Source organism: Halichoeres trimaculatus, unplaced genomic scaffold (genome assembly GCF_033239565.1).
Source record: "Halichoeres trimaculatus isolate MK-OKI-2021-1 unplaced genomic scaffold, fHalTri1.1 fHalTri1_scaffold_11, whole genome shotgun sequence".
NCBI classification, from domain to species: Eukaryota; Metazoa; Chordata; class Actinopteri; order Labriformes; family Labridae; genus Halichoeres; species Halichoeres trimaculatus.
This window is the reverse complement of record NW_027437189.1, coordinates 15,543,931-15,563,963: the sequence shown is the minus strand read 5'-3', so window position 1 is coordinate 15,563,963 and position 20,033 is coordinate 15,543,931. Positions and strand designations below refer to the sequence as shown.

General features: G+C 42.2%; 1 protein-coding gene across 1 annotated transcript; it reads right to left on the bottom strand.

The window, feature by feature from the left end:
• Positions 1-22: 22 nt before the first annotated feature.
• LOC141799165 (protein bicaudal D homolog 2) lies at positions 23-19,406 on the bottom strand. The gene is made up of 10 exons (XM_074681299.1): positions 19,214-19,406; positions 15,329-15,661; positions 11,651-11,863; positions 11,332-11,484; positions 9,819-10,328; positions 7,301-8,176; positions 6,548-6,727; positions 5,534-5,685; positions 4,188-4,548; positions 23-2,471 (listed from the first exon to the last, which is right to left on the bottom strand). The coding sequence occupies exons 2-10, from the start codon at positions 15,578-15,580 to the stop codon at positions 2,466-2,468; spliced, it is 2,703 nt and encodes a 900-aa protein (XP_074537400.1). The 5' UTR covers positions 15,581-15,661; positions 19,214-19,406; the 3' UTR covers positions 23-2,465.
• Positions 19,407-20,033: the final 627 nt, after the last annotated feature.

The following is a 20,033-nucleotide window of genomic DNA, read 5'->3' as shown; positions in this document are numbered from 1 at the left end:
AAAGATCACACGCAGTGTTGGCTTGTTTTTATTCTTCATGACAAAAGTGGTTCACGGGTCAATGAAAGGAACTTTGCATACACATAAAAAGTTGAGGACCATCACATATGCAATGCGGAGTGTGTGCATGTCAAGAACATTTTTCACAGAATGCAGACCACATAAATAGAAGTTAAAATATTATACAACAGTGGTAATTAAATTAAACACACACACACACACACACACACATCTGCACAGAGTGAATTAAATAGATTAAAAATCCATTTACATCCTTCATGGTAATATAACACATTGTTAAAGCATTTACACTTTCTAGCATAAATTCATGATCAGTCACAAATGAACACTCCAGTGCAGTAGTCCAAAAAAACCATACTATTTTGGATGTTTTCAACTACCTGCATTCATAATTGAGTAACTTTCTCACAGTAACAGTTCTCCAGAAGTGGTTTTTATTTTCAGGGGACACTGGTAAAGATTTATTAGTTGGTATTAGTCTGTGCTGGCTAAAAAGTGTAAAAGTTTTACCAAAATGAGATATCACTTAATCCAGTGCTACTGCTGCATAAAGAGTTTCCTCAAACAAACCTTCAACTACACCACAACTACAGTGTTGAATGCCTCTATTTAGAAAATGTGATGTAGCTGAAAAACAACAAACAAGGTCAAAACCAAGGCACTAAAAAATAAAGATAAAAAATCAATCAGCAGGATGTGGCTTCTTCTTTTGAACCACAATTGAGTTTTTAAAAAAAGTTTAATCCTTTATTTCCAAACAGAGTAGTTCTCATGCTGTAAAATTATTTGAATTTAAACTGGAATAATGAGAGGTGTTACAGCTCCAATGCTAACACATGCTCTGTTGTGTTTCATACCCAGCACAGGCATCAAACTAATCTATAAGCAAACCATGTTGCATCCACAGATACATGGACTTTTACACTTAATCTCTTTTCTTTGTGATTTAGACCTTTGACTAGCTAAGCAATGTCATGTTTGAGTTAACTTTGATGACATTTTGTTTTGTTTAAAATTATTCATTTTTTCTTTTTAAGTCACAACGTGCTATGAAAGTCAAAGCACTGTGAAATGCTCTTGAAATAATAGGTTCATTTTCAAAATTTGTTCCTACAAGCAGCAGCCTGTTAACACTATTAGCATTCTTTACTACAAACACTGGAAGCCACAAGGAGAGAAAATTAGCTTGCTGTGGGTAACACTCGTCCATTACGACACTGGAACTTTGGTTGCAAAAAAAAAAAAAGAAGAAGAAGAAGATGGTGACATGAGTGATGAAATGATTGCTGCTTAGCTCCACTAATAAGCAGTGTGTTAAGGAAAGTTAGATCAAGAAAAATGAGCATGGCCTGACATTTTTTTATGTAGATGTCAGTTTCAGGCAAATCAAGCCATTAATATTCTTACTTGATGTCAGTGTTTGTTAAAACTTATTTTAGAAAATGGGATGCTTAAACAAAGAACAGTAAGCAACCCCAGATTACAAAACCTCCTCACTATGTCAGAGGCTTGGTATAGCTGCAAACAGCCACTGAAAACGGCAAGTGGCATTAATTTCAAAACCCATCCCAATCCGAAACAACAGCAGGAAGTTTACAGGCACTGTCCCAATGTGGACTGCATAGTTTCCAAAGTAAAACGCACACTTAAGATCTCCCAAATCATGTTGAATCTGTGTTTGACCTGAGGTGGTGAATTTATGGCTGATTCTTTGCCGTTAATTAAACGGCATGTTTACTGACCTTCTCTTAAAGGGTGTGGCTGACAGGCAAAAGTGCCGGGGTAAAAAAGGGGAAAGAAACTGCAAAAAGGAGGAATCTCAAGACATAGCAAGCTCTCTACTTGGATAAGAAAACTGTCACTAAGGCTGTATTGTTCTGTAAAAAGAAGAAGTACCTGGGAGAGCTAGAGCAGATGATCTCATGGCTGACTGACACTAGATGATGCCAGACAGGCCAGACCAGGGTGCCAGGGAGAAGGCAAGATAGAAGACTGACAGCCTCGGAACAAATCATAAGCTTGACTCAGAGTCTGAGGGCTGCAAATACTGTACATGAAGAGTTTACAGAATAAATACTGTCGATGATTCACAACAATACACAGCCTTGAACAAGATCAGATGGGAGTTGGATCCACTCGGGACAAGACACAGTCAATGACTTCACAGAGCAATGAGCAGCACAGTGGTCTCTTCATCCTCCTCCAGGCTGCATGCAGGTTTCTCCCCTCCAGAGAAACCGAGAGGGAGGATGGGATGAAAAAGAGATTTTTTTTTTGTCTTTTTTTAAACTTTTTAAAAAAATCCATAGATCTGGTGGTTAGAGTGGGGAATGTTGCATCATGGACAGGATGTCTTGAGTCAGGAAAAAGGAGGGAGCCAGGGAGTCAACATGGAGACAGGTCCTTATGGAGACGAGGGGGTTTGGAGTAATGGAAGGAGCGTTTCAGCGCTACAGAGACAGGGTGAGACAGAGACAAAACAGAAAACAGATTTAGTCCAACTTAAAGAAATTAAGGCAAATGGGTGGGGAGGAGAAAACAGATCAATACAACATGTAATGGATCGGTAAATAAAGCGCTCCATAAACAGCTATGCAGGATGAGATGTACAAGAGTAAACAAAACAAGCAACTGATCTGAACTGCCTCTGTACAATAAACATGATTATTACAAATATTAAAGATTGCACAATTCAAATTTTAAATTTGAGACCCTTCTGACTCTGAAAGCAAGGCTTTCATCTCAGAACAAGTCCACTCAAAGTTAGCAGCTCAGCTCACAGGCCCCTCAGACTCAATGAAGTGCTTTAGAAAGATGGGAAGTTTTGTGGTTGATGAATTTACGGGATTAGTTTGAAAACAAGAGTAAGTGTCCCCCTCTTGAGATAAATTCTTGGTTGAGGGGAACACTGAGGGAATCCTAACCTGAAGACAAGCTAAGCATTAAGTACAAAAGAAAGCAGCAGCTCAGCTCACAGGCCCTTCAACTCTACTGTACCAACCAATGAACTGAATGGTCCATCACATGTAGCTGCTCATTTGTAATTTATCAGCTTTAATGACTGGATTTTTGTTTCTTAAAAAGAAAGAAGGCAACTTTTAATGATTTGTCACTGGGTAAACACCTTTGAAAAAAGGTGCAGGACCATTTTCACTCATGTTTTGTAAATTTGCTGTCATGCTAACACTTGTTCATTGCTTGATGTGAGGGGCAAATCTAGAAAAATCAAAGTGCAGAGATTCAGATTAAAACCTTGGGTCTCATCAACTAATTCTTCAAATCTTTGTCTTTTAGTGCAGTCCTTGTCCACAGAATAACAAAGAATTAATAAAGGATCTATTATTTTATCACGCCCTTTTAATGTAAATTCAGGAAAGGGCATAGATCTCTCATCGTCTGCGAGATGATTTTGAGTGTGCACTCCGGGGCCTCGCAGGTGTGCCTTGAGGTTTATTACCAGAGCTCTTCCCCACATTAGTGTGTGATTCCTCACTGGCTCTACTTGTGGAAGCAGCAAATCTACGCCGGGACTCTCTACAAATCCCCGACATCCTGGTCTTCCCAGGCAGATTGTTGGCATAGGGTGAAGCTGTTGGTGGAGGCCCTGGAGCTTTCCCATTCAACTGGGGGGACCCTGTCTCAGACTGGAGTGACTGAAGACGACCTGCAGCTGCTCCCTGAGCTGTATTAGAACCGTAACCTGACTGTTTTCTTCTAACAGAACTGTCTGGGTTTGGTTTTGGATCAGGCTTTTTAGTTTCACCCCATGCTGTAGATGTGTTAGGACGCACATACAGAGTTTTAGAAGAGGTTAGATTTTCCCTAGAAGAGGAAAAAAGAGAAGACTTGAGCTTGGTGGAAGAGGCAGGGACGACTCGAGTTGTAATGAAGGTATCCTGACGGGCAGGGACTGAAGCTCTCCGACCAGACGCACTTTTGCTTGAGCCGCTGGCTTGAGAATCTGTTTTGACTGTTAACTCGCTGTTCACAGAGCTGGTTGAGCTGTTACGCGTGGAGAAGTAACCAGGACTTGAATCTGCGTTAAAAACATCACTGACACTATGACTTCTAATGAAGGTGGCATCTCGGGGGAGACCTCTGCCCCTGCCAGAGCGCCTGCTTGTCTGGACAGGGTCATCAGGGCAAAGAGAGAGAGGGGTTCTTACAGGGCTCGTGTGGAGGCTTCTGGTCAGACTCCTCAGGTGATGTGTAGCCATGGCCGGTACGCTGCTGCCAAGAACCGGGCTGGCTCGTGGGCTGCTCCTCTGTGGGGGGCGTGCGGGACTGCTCCTAGGGCTGCGTGGGGCCCGGCCAGACTTGGCGGCCAGCTCTTTGGCCCGGGAGCGGCGAGGGCTGCTGTTCAGGCTGTGGGGAGACATGGGAGCCTCCAGGTCTTCCAAACGCTGAGTGAGAGCCAGTTTCTGCTGGATGGCCATTCGCAGGAGAGAATTCAGAGTCTTCTTCTCATCCTCAGCTGCTGCCAACTGCCTCTGCATCTCATCCAGCTGGGTGACATACTGGTCACACCTGAGGGATGCACACACAGTGGAAAAAACATGCACAAGCACGCAAGAACAAGTTAAAGTGAGGGAAAACACAACACACGCATGCTCAGTCAAGTTTTAGCAAGACTTTAAAGACAAGTAGTGACAAAAAAGATCATTTTACTGCTTTACCTACCTTAGTTTTCTAAAGCTGGTGCGTAAGTATAAATATAAAGGTGATCAAACTAATCCAAAGTTAAGAAAAAGTCTAGTCAAAACGGATCTTATATGAGTGCAGTTCCTGTAATTGTCCACATGATGGCGCCAGTAAGCTAAATCAAAAACAACAGGATCATTTAAGCTGTAATCTTTAGCGTGTTGCAACAGCCTGTGGGAGTCCTTGGCCACAGTCTGTTCTCCAATCCTTCTTAAGGGTTATTAAATACCGGCTCATAACTGTCTGGAGACAGCCTAGACTGGTAATACATCTAAAGTCTAAAGTAAGCTTCTGTGACATTCATAATACACTGAGAGAAAAAGAGAGAACCACCCCAATACAAAACACTGCTCCAAAGAGCCATTCATGCCAGCTGATTCTGAGAAGTTAGTGATTAGTGCTCGAGGTGTAAGTTTAACCCTTGATTGATTCCATCTCCCCATCCTGTCTAAAGTCCCGCCAAACTCCATCCAACCTCTCCGTTCTTAAGGTGACCTGACTTGATGAGACAAATCTGTCCTTCCCTCCTCCCCGGTCGGCACAGGGCAGAGCATGTGGTTCATAATCTTCACGTGAACCCGTGGATTGTCCAAAGGCGTAATACACATGATAAGCTCATTACCAGACTGGCAGGAAAGAGCTGTGCCACAACAAGAGCGCTATTACTAAGCATGGGGAGCACTAGCAAAGGGGCAAAGTCCAAGTAATCAGAGGTAATTAACATTTTTGTGTTCAAAATCTACCAAATCTCAAGGAAAAAGAGAAAAATGCACTTTTTTAAAATAAAATCTAAAATGTTTACAAATCTTACCGACTGGCAAACATGACTCGCAGTGATGAAAACGTGGCAGCATCCTCCTTCAAAGCTTTGAGCTCATTCCGCAGTTTCATCATGGTCTCAGACACCATGCTCTTCTCCGTCTCGTACTTAGTTTTCAGATTGGACAGGGCCAACTCTGCAGTCTGAAGAATACATTAGATCCATTATTCCTCCATCTGAATGGACACATAAAATTCATATCACAGGTGAAGACTTATACAGAGTTATATCACTACTCATATTCACCTATAAATAAATAAGGTTGATCTCAAAAGTTTTAGTTACACTCAGAAAGTCTCAGTACACCTATTCTGTGTTTGTCTTTGACAGGCGTGACAGAATGACTGCTTTGATAACCTCCACGGAATGAAAACAGGACTGTGACTGTGAAAGCTGAAGGTCTGTCGCCCTGTTGACGTGGGTAACTCTAACGCACTCATCAATTCATTAGTAACACATGTTCTGATTACATCTGTTATACAAGTGGAAATGACCGATGTACTCCTGGAAATTAGCCTCCAGGAGTGAAATCACTGAAGGTGAGCACAGCCGCGCCAAATGGATTAACTTAAGTGTCTTTGTATGTGTGTGTAATAGAGAGTGAGAGGTAAGAGAATGACAGAAGCAGGTCACGCAGTGCTCAGAGCACAGGACAGAAGAGGGGAAGGAGAGTTCAGCCTCTGAGGAGCGACAACAACATACTGTACTGAAGGTTGAGGAGCATGTGAGCCCGAGGGATTGTCTAGACGAGACGCGGATGACGTGCAGTAGGTCAGCTGCATCAGGCACGGATGATGAAGCGACTTTTAAATAATAAGCAGCAAAAAAAGAAGTCCACAAAGACAACCTTGGATAGGGAGTGATTGAATGTTTGAGTGCACGCAGTAGTCAGGATGATTCATCACAGCCGACACTGGAATACTAACCTCTAATCAGACCAAAGCTGTTTGAACACACAGTAAACACCGAAGAGTTGCTAGCTACATAGATTCAGCAGCAAAATACCTGTTTGTTAGCCTTGAGCACCGTCCTGAGAGTGGCAATCTGTTCTCTCTTGGTGCTGAGAAGAGACTTGAGTTTGAGAACCTCTTCCAAGAGGCTTTCAGCGTCCCGCTCAGCCTCTCCACTGCTGCTCAAACCAGAGTACGGTATCGCGCCCCTCTGACGACAGAGATCGACTGCCACCTGAGAAAACACAAAGATGAGTTTGTGATGACTGGTTTCTTTTTGTGTAATTATCAATCCCAAGTAACAAACTAGCAAACCATCTTTATTTTAGAATTTTTTTTTAAACATTTCATCATAAAAAAAAAATGTGTTTACAAACTGAGTCTCTTCAAGTGAAAGCAACAGTTCAAAGAGCTCCACACACAGCTCATTTCTGAAAGGATTGTCTGTAGTGAAAGCCCAACTTTAACCCCTGGTAATCCAATCCATTCAAACCGTCACACACACACATACACACACAAATGCACACGTGTCCGCAAGGTCCACTCAGGTGTTGGATTTGAACAGACACAGGAGCTTTTCAAGTCCATTAATGAGTCTGAGCTGAGCATTAGTTCTACACTGTGGTGGAAATTGTGTGAAAGAGGAAATACTGGAACTAAAATCACAGGCTGGGCTGTCAGGGACGGAGCAAAGATAAAATCTGAATTTTCAATGGCTTAATTCTCAGAGCAACAATTTCAAGCTACAGTAGAAAAGAGGAGTCTTGTGAATGTCTGACATACTGTTTGTGATTGCGAGCTGCCTTACCCGGAGGTGTTTGATCTGACAGCGGATGACTGCTACCAAATTGCGGACGTTGGAGGGGTCCCTGAAGTCCAAAGTAGGAGATCCAGGACAACTGGGAGACTCCGTGCTGGTCCCTGCACTGTCCACCTCTCCCATTAACTGCAGCGCTGCAGCTTTGGAGATGAACATCTCATTAGCTTTTGGCTTCTTCTGAGCGCTGTGCTGGGGGTAAACGTAGTGAGATCTTCGTGCACTGCCTCCGCCACCGCTCGCCCTGGCACCATCACGGTAATAGTCCAAGGTGACTCGTTTGGGCGTCAGGTTGTTGCACACACAGATGTGGTGATAGAGGTTGGACAGCTCCTCGGAGAAGGCTAGCAGCTCCTCTTGAGCAACGCTCAAATGGCCTTCCGAATCGATCGCCACTTTCCGCGTGGCCCCAATCTCCTTCTCCAGCTCTCCGATGCGCTCCTGGTCCTGCTTGCTGGACTTGATGCATTGACGGATCTTGTCGGCGAGCTCCTGGGCCTCTCCTCTCCAGCGATCCTTCTCCTGCTTGTATCTCTGTTCCAGGGTGTTGTAGCGAGTTCCCGCTTGAGACAGTTCATCCCTCAGCTTCAGGAGCTCCTCGCTGGCTGTGCGCATGCGAGCCTCCAGTACCTCCTTACTCTTCGTGTCGACCTCGTAGTCAAAAACTGCATCATCTCCATTCTCTGACTCTTCATCTCCCCTGTCGTCAGTATCCTGGTTGTGGTGCTGGCTGCTCTGCACAGCTTCGAGCTGCTGGGTAAGAGAGCCGACCTTGTCCTCCTGCTGGCTGAGTGCCTGTCTGGACATCACAAGCTGCATCTGCAGCTCCTCCACCTTGCTTGCCAGACTGGACTTCTCTCTTTCCGCCTGGGAACACAAAAACATAAAGAATCCATGTCAGTTCTGGGCCAGCATGGCATCTTGAGTATTGATCACTTTAAAGAGAAGGACAGCTTTTTGTGACAAACATTTCCCCCCCAGCCTCTTCTACTCAATGAATTATTTACTTGGATGACCCCCTTCAGCTTTGCACCCTGAACATCTGGTGTGAGGAGCTCACTAACCAAACCCCTGACTTAAGAGCATCATAAATAATTTATTTCCTTGAAACAAAGAGGGATGGCAGTTGAAGACATTTCTAATTTCTTTAAAGGCTCTGTTTGGATGATCAGTAAAAACAAGTGTTTTTCCAGGATAAAGGTATGACTCTTACCAAGGTGTGTTTGTTTTGAAGCAAATGACTTGATGATTTCTTTGTGTAGGACAACTTGTAGTGTGTATTTGATAATATTTACGTACAGCTATTTTTTTAAAAAGTGACAACAAGCAAATTTTATAAACTCAGTTTGTACCATAGTTTATTACCAGGCTATATTCATCAGGGGAATCAGGGAATCCTCGTGCTTATCTACAAACTCAAACCTCACCAAGCAGAGCTAACATAACCTCACTCTTCATTTTATTGAAATCCTCTCGAGCCTCAGCAGACCACTTCAGTATAACTGCTTCATGTGGGTTCGAATGAACATTATCACAAACAGCCTAACCTGTGGTTAAGCTTGTGCTCTATCACTCTCCCATTCAGCTTTCTTCTGCTCTTCTGTCCTTTTTCTCTCTGACAAAATTGATCCAAGAAATCCTTTTCAGCAGAGAAAAACACAGACCTCTTTTCTCACTGCTAAACTTTGTCAGCCAAGTTGGTGATGTCATAGAGACTTTGAAGTGCCATAAATGAATCTGGCACTGGACAACCTGGACAGGCAAGCTGAGAAAGCATTTAGAAATCACCTTTTTTGGCGCTGATACTGTCATTTTCAATTTGGGATTGTGATCAAGCAAATATGCATAAGTGGCATTTTTCAAGATCACTCAGAAAGTCCTCACAGGGATTTTAAGTACACTCTATAAATGTGGTAAGAGTGTATGAGGTGGTAGACACTGAAACATGCTGCCAGGTGGTTTTGAATATAACAGAACGGCTCACTCCCATTACCGACATGGAGCGGATGTGGTCTGAAGCAGGAAGTAGTCACACGACGGCTCTGACATACAAACCAACCTGAATGACAAGCTCCTGAGCTTGAGAGAAGGGTGGACTGTTTAAATAGCTGAATAAATACAAATGCAGTTCACTTCACTGAATGGCAACAGACTTTGAAAAGACGCCGTGTTCTCTGTTAATATGTGCAAAGTGTTGAAAGTCTTACACAGACTACCATTAAGTTCTCCAACAATGCTGTCACTGGTGTTGACACTGAGGACAGCCTCGTTTCATGAAGGATTACAAGTTGTCTTTAACTCAGGCGCTGGCTGGAAAGCCTGCTATCAGTAAGACTACCATTCCTAAATGACGCTGCTAAAATACAGCTAAGAAAAATTATGTTCAAGGCACAACGTTGTGAAACAGTTAAAAGCTTTTTTCATTATCTTATTGAATCAAATTTTGACATTTTTTCCATGTGTTCCCTGTACACATGACATCCAATAATAGAAGAGATGTTTTGCTCACCTGTAGGAGTTGCTGCTTTAGTTTCTGGCTGTCAGAGAAGTGCAGCTCACTCAGTAAGTCTGATACCAGCCCAGAGGCCGGAGCGCGCAGAAACACGTCACTGCTTCGTGGAGTGGAGTAGCGATGGATGAGGCCGTTACTTTTTGAGCCGCCTAAGTGAGGAGGGTGAGCAGAACCGGGAGCAGACCCAGGACCATTATTAATGCCACTGTCCTGGTCCTCTCCCTCACCTTCCCCCTCTCCCCCCTGGCCCTCCTCCTGGCTGTCGTCCAGCTGCTCCAGGTGGAGTTCCAGGTTCCCCACAGAATCAAAGGGGTTCAGGGTCAGGGCGGAGAGTTCTCGCCGCAGACTGTTCTTCTGCTCCCTCTCCTCCTTCAGGGCTTCCAGGGCCTCATCCAGCTGCCTCTCAGCTATCTCCCTCAGCCGGGCTGCCTCCTCCATCTGAGCTCGCAGCTCCTCCTGCTCCTCATTCTTCTGGGTTATCTCCAGCTTTATGGATTCAAATTCCACCTGGGGTGTGCAGACGCAGACATTTGTAAGTGCAGTACTTTATGCTACTGGATGCCAATCACACATTCAGTGAACACTGTGACATGCAAATATTCCTCTCATCACATTCATCACAAAAGTGTTAAGTCACACATCCAGACACTCCACTCCTGTTGGTCAAAGCAGTAGCAGCGTCTCTTGGAGGTGGAAACATACAATTAGATTTCATTAAAAAAATATGAACCACTCAGCTGGCTCATTATACTTTTGATTTATATGAGCAGCTCTGTGCTAATAATTATGTTAGGAACACAAATCATATCATAATAATAACAGAGCAACCCACGAGGATAGTGTGCATCCTTTCACAGAGGACTTTTGGCACACAGAAATAGATTCTAACCTTGATTTAAGAATGTAACATGAATTTGTCCTTGACACATTCAATCCATATAGTTACTACTAATTTGTACAGAGGAATAAATTACGCAGCTGTATGCTGTGTTTCTTGCAGCGCACTGCCAAAGGAATGTTTATAGGACCTGAAATTTGGCTCTCAGGCGAGGCAGCCATACTGGGAATTCACTGACACAGAAAACAAGTTGTCCAGTGCAGAAAAAATGTCCTCGGATAAGACAGGAACATCTTAATCTGGAAACATCACCATGAATCATCCAGAAACTGGCCTGTCCAGTCTCTTCAGCCTTGTGCTATTTGTATCTCAGTGGTAAGGTTATGTCAACAGACATGTGAGGGAGATTAGTTGTTACATGCCGAGCAATTTTGTTGTCATGCGGGAAAAGTGCAAAGGGAATCTTGCAGTGCACAAGAAGAATGAGCGAATAACATGTTTTGAACCACTTACCCGTAGTTTGTTATCAAACATAAACAGTAGAATGGGATGATTATGATGAAAATGTTTTAGCTATTTCTGCAGAAATTCCAATACTCTTGATTTTATGAATCTGGATGCATTTAACTGATCTAATTTTTAACAACAGTTGATGTCTTAGTGTTGACTGACCTGGTTTTCCTTGAGCACAGACACCTGTTTTTGGAGAGAGATGTTTTCTTCTTCCAGCTCACTGTTGTCCTGCAACTGGCGCAGCTCACGTACTTTATATTCCTTTATCTCATCCCTCATGTGGCCCTTTTCTGCCTCCAGACACTCACACTCCTGTAGAGCAACACTCAACGTCAAATCAGTGCAAAAAAGAAATCTTAAGGTGTACAGTTGTAAATCTGTGATTTGTAAGCTACATTTCATTTCAAAGATGAATCCGTTCCTAACATTTATAAACAAAGAAAGAAAAAACTCATTGCACTGAGGGATCCGCCCTGACCTTTTTTAACTGAGTCGAGAACACCCCCAGTCTCTCGATCTCTGCGTGAGCATTGCCGAGAGCGAGGCGCGATTGCTTGAGTTCTGACTGGACTTCATCAATGCGGGTTGCCATGGCAGCCTCCTTCGTCGCAGTCTCCTGCAGCAGGCTCTCCTCCCGGCACTCTCCATCTGCAGCTGCACGCTTTTGGCTGCTCACAGAATCCGCAAATGCCTTCACAAAAACAAAAACAGGTTTGGAGAGGATTCTGGTTGAATCATATCACAACAAGCGGGATGGTGAAGACAGGACAAAAACAGTGACGGTGCTTAAAGATGACTGCATTCTTCCTGATCGACTCACATGAAGGCTAAAATGTAGAAAGCTGAAACAAAGCAGGGAAACAGATGATCTCCTTTTATAAGATCACGGCTGGGAAACAATCAATGGTGATTTGGTAACAAGACACCACAGACAGGAAGAGCAGCTTCTGCTCTGTTTCAATCTGTTTCTCTCTGTATCTGAATCTTTCCGGTCTCATAAATGATCTTCCTCACGTTAGATTTTTCACTGCATTACCAGACACTTCTGAACAGCTGGCCAGAGCTTGATGTCTTCACACATTACCGTGTGGGGCAGTGACTGCTGCTGAAAGACCGATCAAATGCCGTGTTAAATGAACTGAAAATGCAGCTAAACATGCTCTACTAAACATCCCGGTGTGCTTATATAATGATGCTAATTCGCCACATGAGTCTGCCCAGCATGATCCAAATCCTATGAAGGTAAACATTCAAGAAATGCCGTTTGTGCAGATTATAAAAAACAGCTGACATTCTGTACCACGATGTCCCTTCAGACATAAAGAGCTTTGCTGGACATGCAGTTATAAAACATCAGCATGGAGCCATGTCAGAGTAACTCTGGCACAATATTTTTGGCTGTGCACCAAACTCCTTGTAAGCAGGATTTTTGTCCTCAGTTTAGACAGGTGGGTGGAATAATTGCAAACCAAAAATCTGTCCCCTTGATAGGATTGAATATTGTGGGATTTTCTTCTTACATAAACCAGTTTTCCCCAAACACGTTCAAAACCCATCTGGTGCTTTCTGTCAGAGAAACAATACTAACCCATTACACACATCAACCATGAATGATTCCTTCAAAGGGACATTGAATCTAAAAATGACTGAAAGTGTACAGCTTGAAACATTAACACCTAGACCATCTGTTGCTGCTTAAATAAATCTGTGAAGATCAGATTATATGATAATCTGATCTTTCACATATTGTTATAATCCATTTATTTTGATTATCTGCTGCTAACTCAGTTCAACCAATGATGCTCTGAAATAACACATCAAAACTAGTTTGCAGAGAAAAAGTGCCACGTAGAAATCACAGGATGTGCTGACTAATGGGCTGTGGAGGTTGTCTTCATCACAAAAACAGTCCTCTCCTTCTAAAGCCATCAGCATCAGCATCAGATGAGCAAAACTGACTCAGCATGCAACCACAGGCCTCTTCATTGAGAAATTATAAGAGGGCAAAGCTGGGGCAGTGACAAATGAATGGAATGAGCAATCAAACTCGTGTCACACGTCACTGGTATCAAGAGGCAACAGCAGAAACCCACATCCACACGTCGGCTCCTCAGCTTTTAAAGTGATACTCCGGGATGGAACAAGTTGGGTTCTATCACAAGGTTTAGGGCAGAAATTACCCCTACAGCAGTGATTTTGTGCAGCAGAAGCCCAGGGCGCTCGCACCAAAGACCCCCTCCCTGCTCGTCAGCCGGTTCCAATACATTCGGACGGGGCCAATTTTTACTTGACCAAAAACACAAATAAACGGACTCCCACCGAAAAAATCTGATATCGGTCTGCATTCACGCTTTATTTCGAGAATTTTCAGCGCGTTACTTTCACACAAAAACACCGCTAAATAAGGCTCTAGTTCTCATCGTGTCGTAAAACGGCACTACCTCCGCTGCAGAGCCACAGCTGGCTACGAGACGCTCGCCGCTTGGTGTATCAGTTCGCGCGCGCGCGGCGTGCCAGATATAAACAAACGCAGGTAGTCTGCCAGGATGAAGAGACACGATGAGAACTAGAGCCTTATTTGGCGGTGTTTTTGTGTGAAAGTAACGCGCTGAAAGTTCTCTAAATAAAGCGTGAATGCAGACCGATATCAGATTTTTTCGGTGGGAGTCCATTTATTTGTGTTTTTGGTCAAGTAAAAATTGGCCCCGTCTGAGTGCAGAGGAAACCGGCAGAGGAGCAAGGAGGGGGTGTTTGATGCGTGCACCCTGGGCTTCTGCTGCACAAAATCACTGCTGTAGGGGTAATTTCTGCCCTAAACCTTGTGATAGGACCCAACTTGTTCCATCCTGGAGTATCACTTTAAGAGGAACGGAGCAGCACCAAGAGCCTTTGATTTTAACAGTTTACTGTACTTAAATTAGAGTCTATGTGTACAATGCAAATAAGACCCTTGAAAAATACACTGGCATGATTGTTCTGTTCCTATTCTGCTGCTACAGGTAAACAACAACTTGTATTTCCCACAGACAAAAACTGAGAACTATCATTAGTTTTTATCACAGCGAGGAGAAACAAAAGAGGACTTGCAAATATTCTGTGAAAACTGAAAATGCAAGCTGCAACAGGGGAAAATGATCAAAAAATGACTTTATATCACCAGAAATGATCATCTTAATTCTCATGGTTTTATCAGTTTGTCAGCACCACAAAGGAATGCACGGGTGTACTGAATTCAGGGAATATGCTAAATCCTGAGGTTGATTTCAATACCTTTTTAAGACTTTTTAAAAAAAACTTTCAAAAAGTTTTAAGACTTTATCGCGACTTTGAGTTGCTGTTGGCAACCCCTCTTTTGCAGTTGTAGTTTGCATTTTTACAGAAATTAAGTAAGCTAGGAAGGAATAACGCTTGAAAGAATTAATGAAACTAAAGGCAGGTTTAGGGACAACCCTACAACAAGTAACAAGACCTATCCAAGGCCAACTTGCTGAAAAAAAGAGGAATTATTTCATCATTATCAAAATTTAGGACATGTGCCTGAGATTGTGTGATTTGCTTTAATGTTGTATTTAATTTTGCTTTTTGAAACTAGTAGTGACATCAATTTATAGCTGGTTTATATTCCTCTCACAATCTTTATTGTTGTATCTAATTGTTACTAGAGTCTTTACGTATATATTTTATTTTATTCTTTTCATTTTTTGTATTTTTCTGCTGACTCTGTCAATTTCTGCTGTGATCACAACAATTTCCCAGTTTGGGATCAATAAATTAATTCTACTCTACTCTACTCTATTTTATTTTATAACTTTATCGGCCGAATGAGGACAGTCGTGAGAAGGAAAATAAATATTCATGGATATTTTTGGAGTCAAAGCTTGAATACCTCTAAAATTTAATACCTCATAAAACCACAATTAAGACTTTTTAATACTTTTTAAGGGCCTTAATTTTCCCAAAATTGATTTATCAACTTATAATACTTTTTAAGACCCCGCGGACACCCTGTGAATTACAAAGCAGAAAGTAAGTTAATGGAAATGATGATGCGTGGAAAGCAGCCTTGTGCTGAGGTGGAATCCCACTGTGTTTACTGCGGGAACTTTAAAAGTCTTATGTTGTCTAAATATGACTGAAAGGCCTCAGGTGTTCCTACCTCTTTGAGCTGCTGTAGCTCCCCTTTCAGGGCCTCATGCTCCTCTTCCAGCTGCCTGTGTTTCATCTTCAGAGCAGCGCTTTCCTCCAGCACCACCAAGCCATAGCGGGCCGCCTGTAGCTTCTCCTCCGTGGCCTCCTGGAGCTCCAGGGTCAGCCTCGCCACCTCAGCCCTGATGTCTCCGCTCCCCATCTCTGCCCCCGCTTCTCCCTCTGCTGCCGGACCCGCTGGGTCTGCATCTGCCTCCAGCATCCTTGCCTGGCCTCCCACTTGTCTGCCAATGCTCTACTGGGACACCTGCCTCCTTCGCTCCCCCAGTCTCATTACTCCAGGCTACAAAGGCAAAGCACAGAGAAGGAGGTTATGTAAAGTACTTAGAACAATAGCAAGGGAGGAAAAGAGGTTTTGTATAACTCATATTGTTCCAACTTTTGAGCAAAGAGAGCATAATGAAAGAACTTGGGGCTTGGCTGAGTAAGAAAACACTAACTCAAAAGCTCTGAAAGCAAAGGCGGTAAGTAACAAAAGACTCAAAGTGATTTTTTTTCCCTTACAACTAATTCTAATGCCTCTTTTTCAGTTAAAATCTCTAGTTACCCTCCCCACATTTCCAGTACAGACTTGTTGATTTAGCTTTGATGCATTCAAGTGGCCTAACAATTAATTTCATTGCTTTCAAAAGTCACTACTTTCCCAAAAGCAGGACTGACTCATTTAGGTGGGACATGAACGGATGTATCAAGATGACCTTACTCTACTCCAGAGAAGTTGAATCAGAACTTTGAAGTCTGTTGTGAAAATGTGAATTTTGTGACCTGGTTCTGAGAAGATGTTAACTGAGACTGTTTGATTCAACAGTGAGGTTCAGTGAAAAATGACTAGGAGAAACATCTTCCATAAGATGGATCAGTTATCAGACAAGCAGATATAATCATTAGCAACCCTTCACACAGTCTATTCCCTGAGTACAAACTGTCACCATAACCTCCTGACTACCAGGAAAAAAAATATTGTCCAATCACAAAGTTTTTAAGATTCACCAATCTTTGTGAGGTCATTAGAATACTAAATACATTTTTTTGGAAAAAAAAAAGTTTTTATTTTTCAGATATCATGTGTCTACTACAGAGGACATTGGAACGCCAAACATGTGAAACTGAACCTTGATGGCAATCATTTAGTGCCAAAGAAAATAGCAAAAAAGTGAATATAAGAACAGGTTTAACTGTCCATTTTCCTTGGAAACACAAAGGAAAACTTTGCACTTTGTGAACATTAAATACGTTTTGCCTTTGCAGCCGGATCTGCAACATCTTGCTGCATATGTTTTAGGGATGCACAATATTATCGGCACAATATCGGTATCGGCTGATAAAAGCTAAAAAACATGTTTATCGGTATCGGCAGATATGTAGCACTTCATTTATTTGCACTGCAGAGCTCTGTGTCTGTCACCAGGTTGTTCCAGTAGCTCTAAAATAATCAAATACAACTTGGTTATGTTTAAAAATGCATTGTACATTTAAAGTTCATGTGATCTAAAGAAATTATTTTTCTGTATTTCAATACTGAATGTCTTGAGTTTGAAAAAATAATATATTTCTTATTTATGGTAGAATCAAATGTTTTTTGTCTTGTTTTATGTGTTTCTTAAGACCGTCGCAATAAGAGTAACATATAAACTCCAGTACAGGATAGACTTAGCTTTCGTTACAGTGGAAAAAACAAACAAACTTGTGATTATCAGTATCGGTATCGGCCAAAAGGGGTTTCGATATATCAGCGTATCGGATATTGGCAAAATTCCAGTATCGTGCATCCCTAATATGTTTTTGTCTCCACTTCTGGAAGATGGATGGCATGTTGGTGTTGTACTCAGCAATCTCAAGGGGCCTCGACACCTGGACAAACCTTCTGTCTTTCTTAGACCTTTTTTACTATACAAACTGAAGGTGTACTTTGGATTTTTGCTCCACAGTTGACACCAACTGAACTTAGATGTGGACCGTTCTGTCATCTGACATCTGCTTGCCCTGCCTGAGTTTCATCCTCAGAGCTCTCTGAATCATCTTCCTCTGCCTATGCATCTTGATCGTCTTCATCAGACAACTCAATATCTGAGTTTCTATCAACAACTGCAGTAAAATTCTCTCTGCTTCTGAGGATGAGTCCCTTTCTTGCCATTTGAAAAAAAACAGAACAAAATGAAGTAAATACCTACTAAAGTCCACCACAGAGGATAATTTTTAAACACTTAATTACAATACTAAAATACTGTAAAAAATATTCAGACAATGTTTAAATATGTTGTTAAGAGTCCCATATAAAATATGCCACCAAAATTTCAAGCCAATGCATATTAAAAAGTTTTATACACTTACTTTTCCTCTTCCTATAAAAATGCACATGCACTGATGGACGCCATTTTCCTTAATGAAAAAGAGAAAGGTACCAAAGCCCCACCCTTTAACATTTGGTATCATTGAAAAGCCCCAAATCTCCTCTGTAGATGGCATGAGGAGTTTATTCAGTAGTGTGAAGTAATTGGAAGATATTCAGGTTAAGAAATGTCCCCCACAGAGGACAAATTTGAACTACTGGTAGTCAGGAGGATATGACAGACATTACAACACCTGAAAGGGTATGAGAAACTACTAACCTTAAACTGTTAAACAAACAACCAGCTTAACCTGACCCCTCACAAACCAATCCAGGGAACTACAGTGTGCACTTGTTTTTCCTTCCTTTTAGTCATTAATACAAATTATGATTCACATTTCTGTGCATATGTATGACTCTTTTAATTACATATCTATATGCTCCACTCTACCCATTTTTAATAATGGTTGTTGACCTATCGAATTATTGCATCAGGTTGCACTAGTCTGTAGATTTCCTTTGCACTATTGCCCAGTGCAAATTTCCCCCCAGCTCCCATAAATAAACTGATCTAATAATCTGATAAATCCATGCCCTGGTCACGTACCCGATGCTGCACTTTGCACAGTTTATAAACCCATTAACACTTTTTTTCCAAGGCAATGGAAGTACTGTAAATACGATCAGCCGTAAAAACAACAAAGTTGGGTCCACAGTAAGTATAATGCTGCTATTCACCTCCAGCTAACCATGTTTAAACGTCATTGCTTCTGTTTCCCCAACTCAACGCATTACACTACAACAAGGCTGAAAGGCTGGCCCAACACATCACTGAGCACTCTTTCTGCGTTTCAGCATCCACATTACTACGACGGCTGCTAATAAAGGTAGCTCCGCTGTTATAGAAGCATATCAAATAATAGTGTCGAATACCCAATTGTACTCTAATGATATCAGGGATTAACTTTACTTGGACCACTCGGGTTCACAGGGTGGGGCAGACTTCCTCCACTTCCCCCATGTCTCCTTCTGTGACCGAAGATGGAAGCAACATCCACCAGTTATCCGGTATCAAGTGATGCAGCGTTAACGTTATCCTGCCAGCATCTGTTTCTTTTATAAAATAGTAACCATTAAATTAGAGAGTGTAATATTATGACGTTTATTTCGAGCATTTGGGTAGCATAAATACATTTTATCTGCCTAAATAAAGTAATGTGATGTTAGTATAGCAGGTGAATCCATACTAAAACCGTCACCGGTCATTGAATAGGACATGGCCGGACAACTAGCCAAACGTAGAAGGCAGTTCACACCAAAATGCTTCCACCACCATCAGAATCAGTAATAAACGATGGTTGACGCTGTATATATAGCTTTGTAATTAGCTTCACCCTCAGAGGCTTAGTGGAATGGCCCGACAACCAGGATTGTTCTCCTTTAATATCAATCAGACAGGCTAATTAGCTAGCACAGATAGCGACCATTAGCCACCTTGCTACTTACCCTTTGGTTGTGTTTCAAAGATGGAGCCCGTCACTGGCGAGCTAGAGTCCACCGTGTGCTCACCGTTGAAAGTGTCAGCGATAACGGTTACTAGACACGATGGTAGTCAGGGGTACCAGCCCAGGTTGCTGAACAGCCGCGTCCCTTCCACCCACCCGGTTCTCTCGTTTCAGTGAGGTCAGCGAGTGTCGAAAGCGCGCCGAAAACGTGACGGCGCAACTACACCCTCTGGCTAGTCAAGGGGGTAACGCAAGTCCATCGAACATTTCTCATTCTTTTCTACATTATTTTGGAATGTAGCATTCACTGCCTCGGTAAATTTGACGCAACTATTTAATATCTTGAATCTTTGATAAAAAAATAACCCAGAATTAAAAAAACGAACACTGAAGTAATGTTATAAATACAGTCGGCGGCCCATAAAACGTCACATCCGGTTGACAAACCTTTAGCTTGAAGCTACAATGCTGGAGGGTTGTCCTGCACCACAAATAAACTGGGGAAAAAAAAAACTCAGTTTTTTGTCTCATGTGCTGAAATGGTCAAAGAAATCCGAAACACATGCATTTGATTGTCTGAAGCCATCCGCTTTGTAACAACCCCCATCAAAATAGTGTACACTTTTTGAGTCTGTCTTGTGTTTAAATCCCTGCATGGCAGAGCTCGTTAGAAATGTTTAATGTAGTCGGTGCAAGAAGTCCATAATAATTAGTTTAAAGCCCATGCATTATAGTTATTTTTTAAAGATTTTATTATAAATGGCTATCATCATGGTATATAAGTTATTAATATGCACAGAGATTGCCAGATGAAGAAGTAA

Bases quoted from the DNA above. Each gene is read 5' to 3' on its own strand.
- LOC141799165 (XM_074681299.1), bottom strand. From the start codon at position 15,580: ATGCTGGAGGCAGATGCAGACCCAGCGGGTCCGGCAGCAGAGGGAGAA. The intron at 11,485-11,650 runs GTCAGGGCGGAT...GTTGCTCTACAG, and splicing joins TCTCGACTCAGTTAAAAAAG to GAGTGTGAGTGTCTGGAGGC. The intron at 6,728-7,300 runs GTAAGGCAGCTC...GTGTTTTCTCAG, and splicing joins GTCAGATCAAACACCTCCGG to GTGGCAGTCGATCTCTGTCG.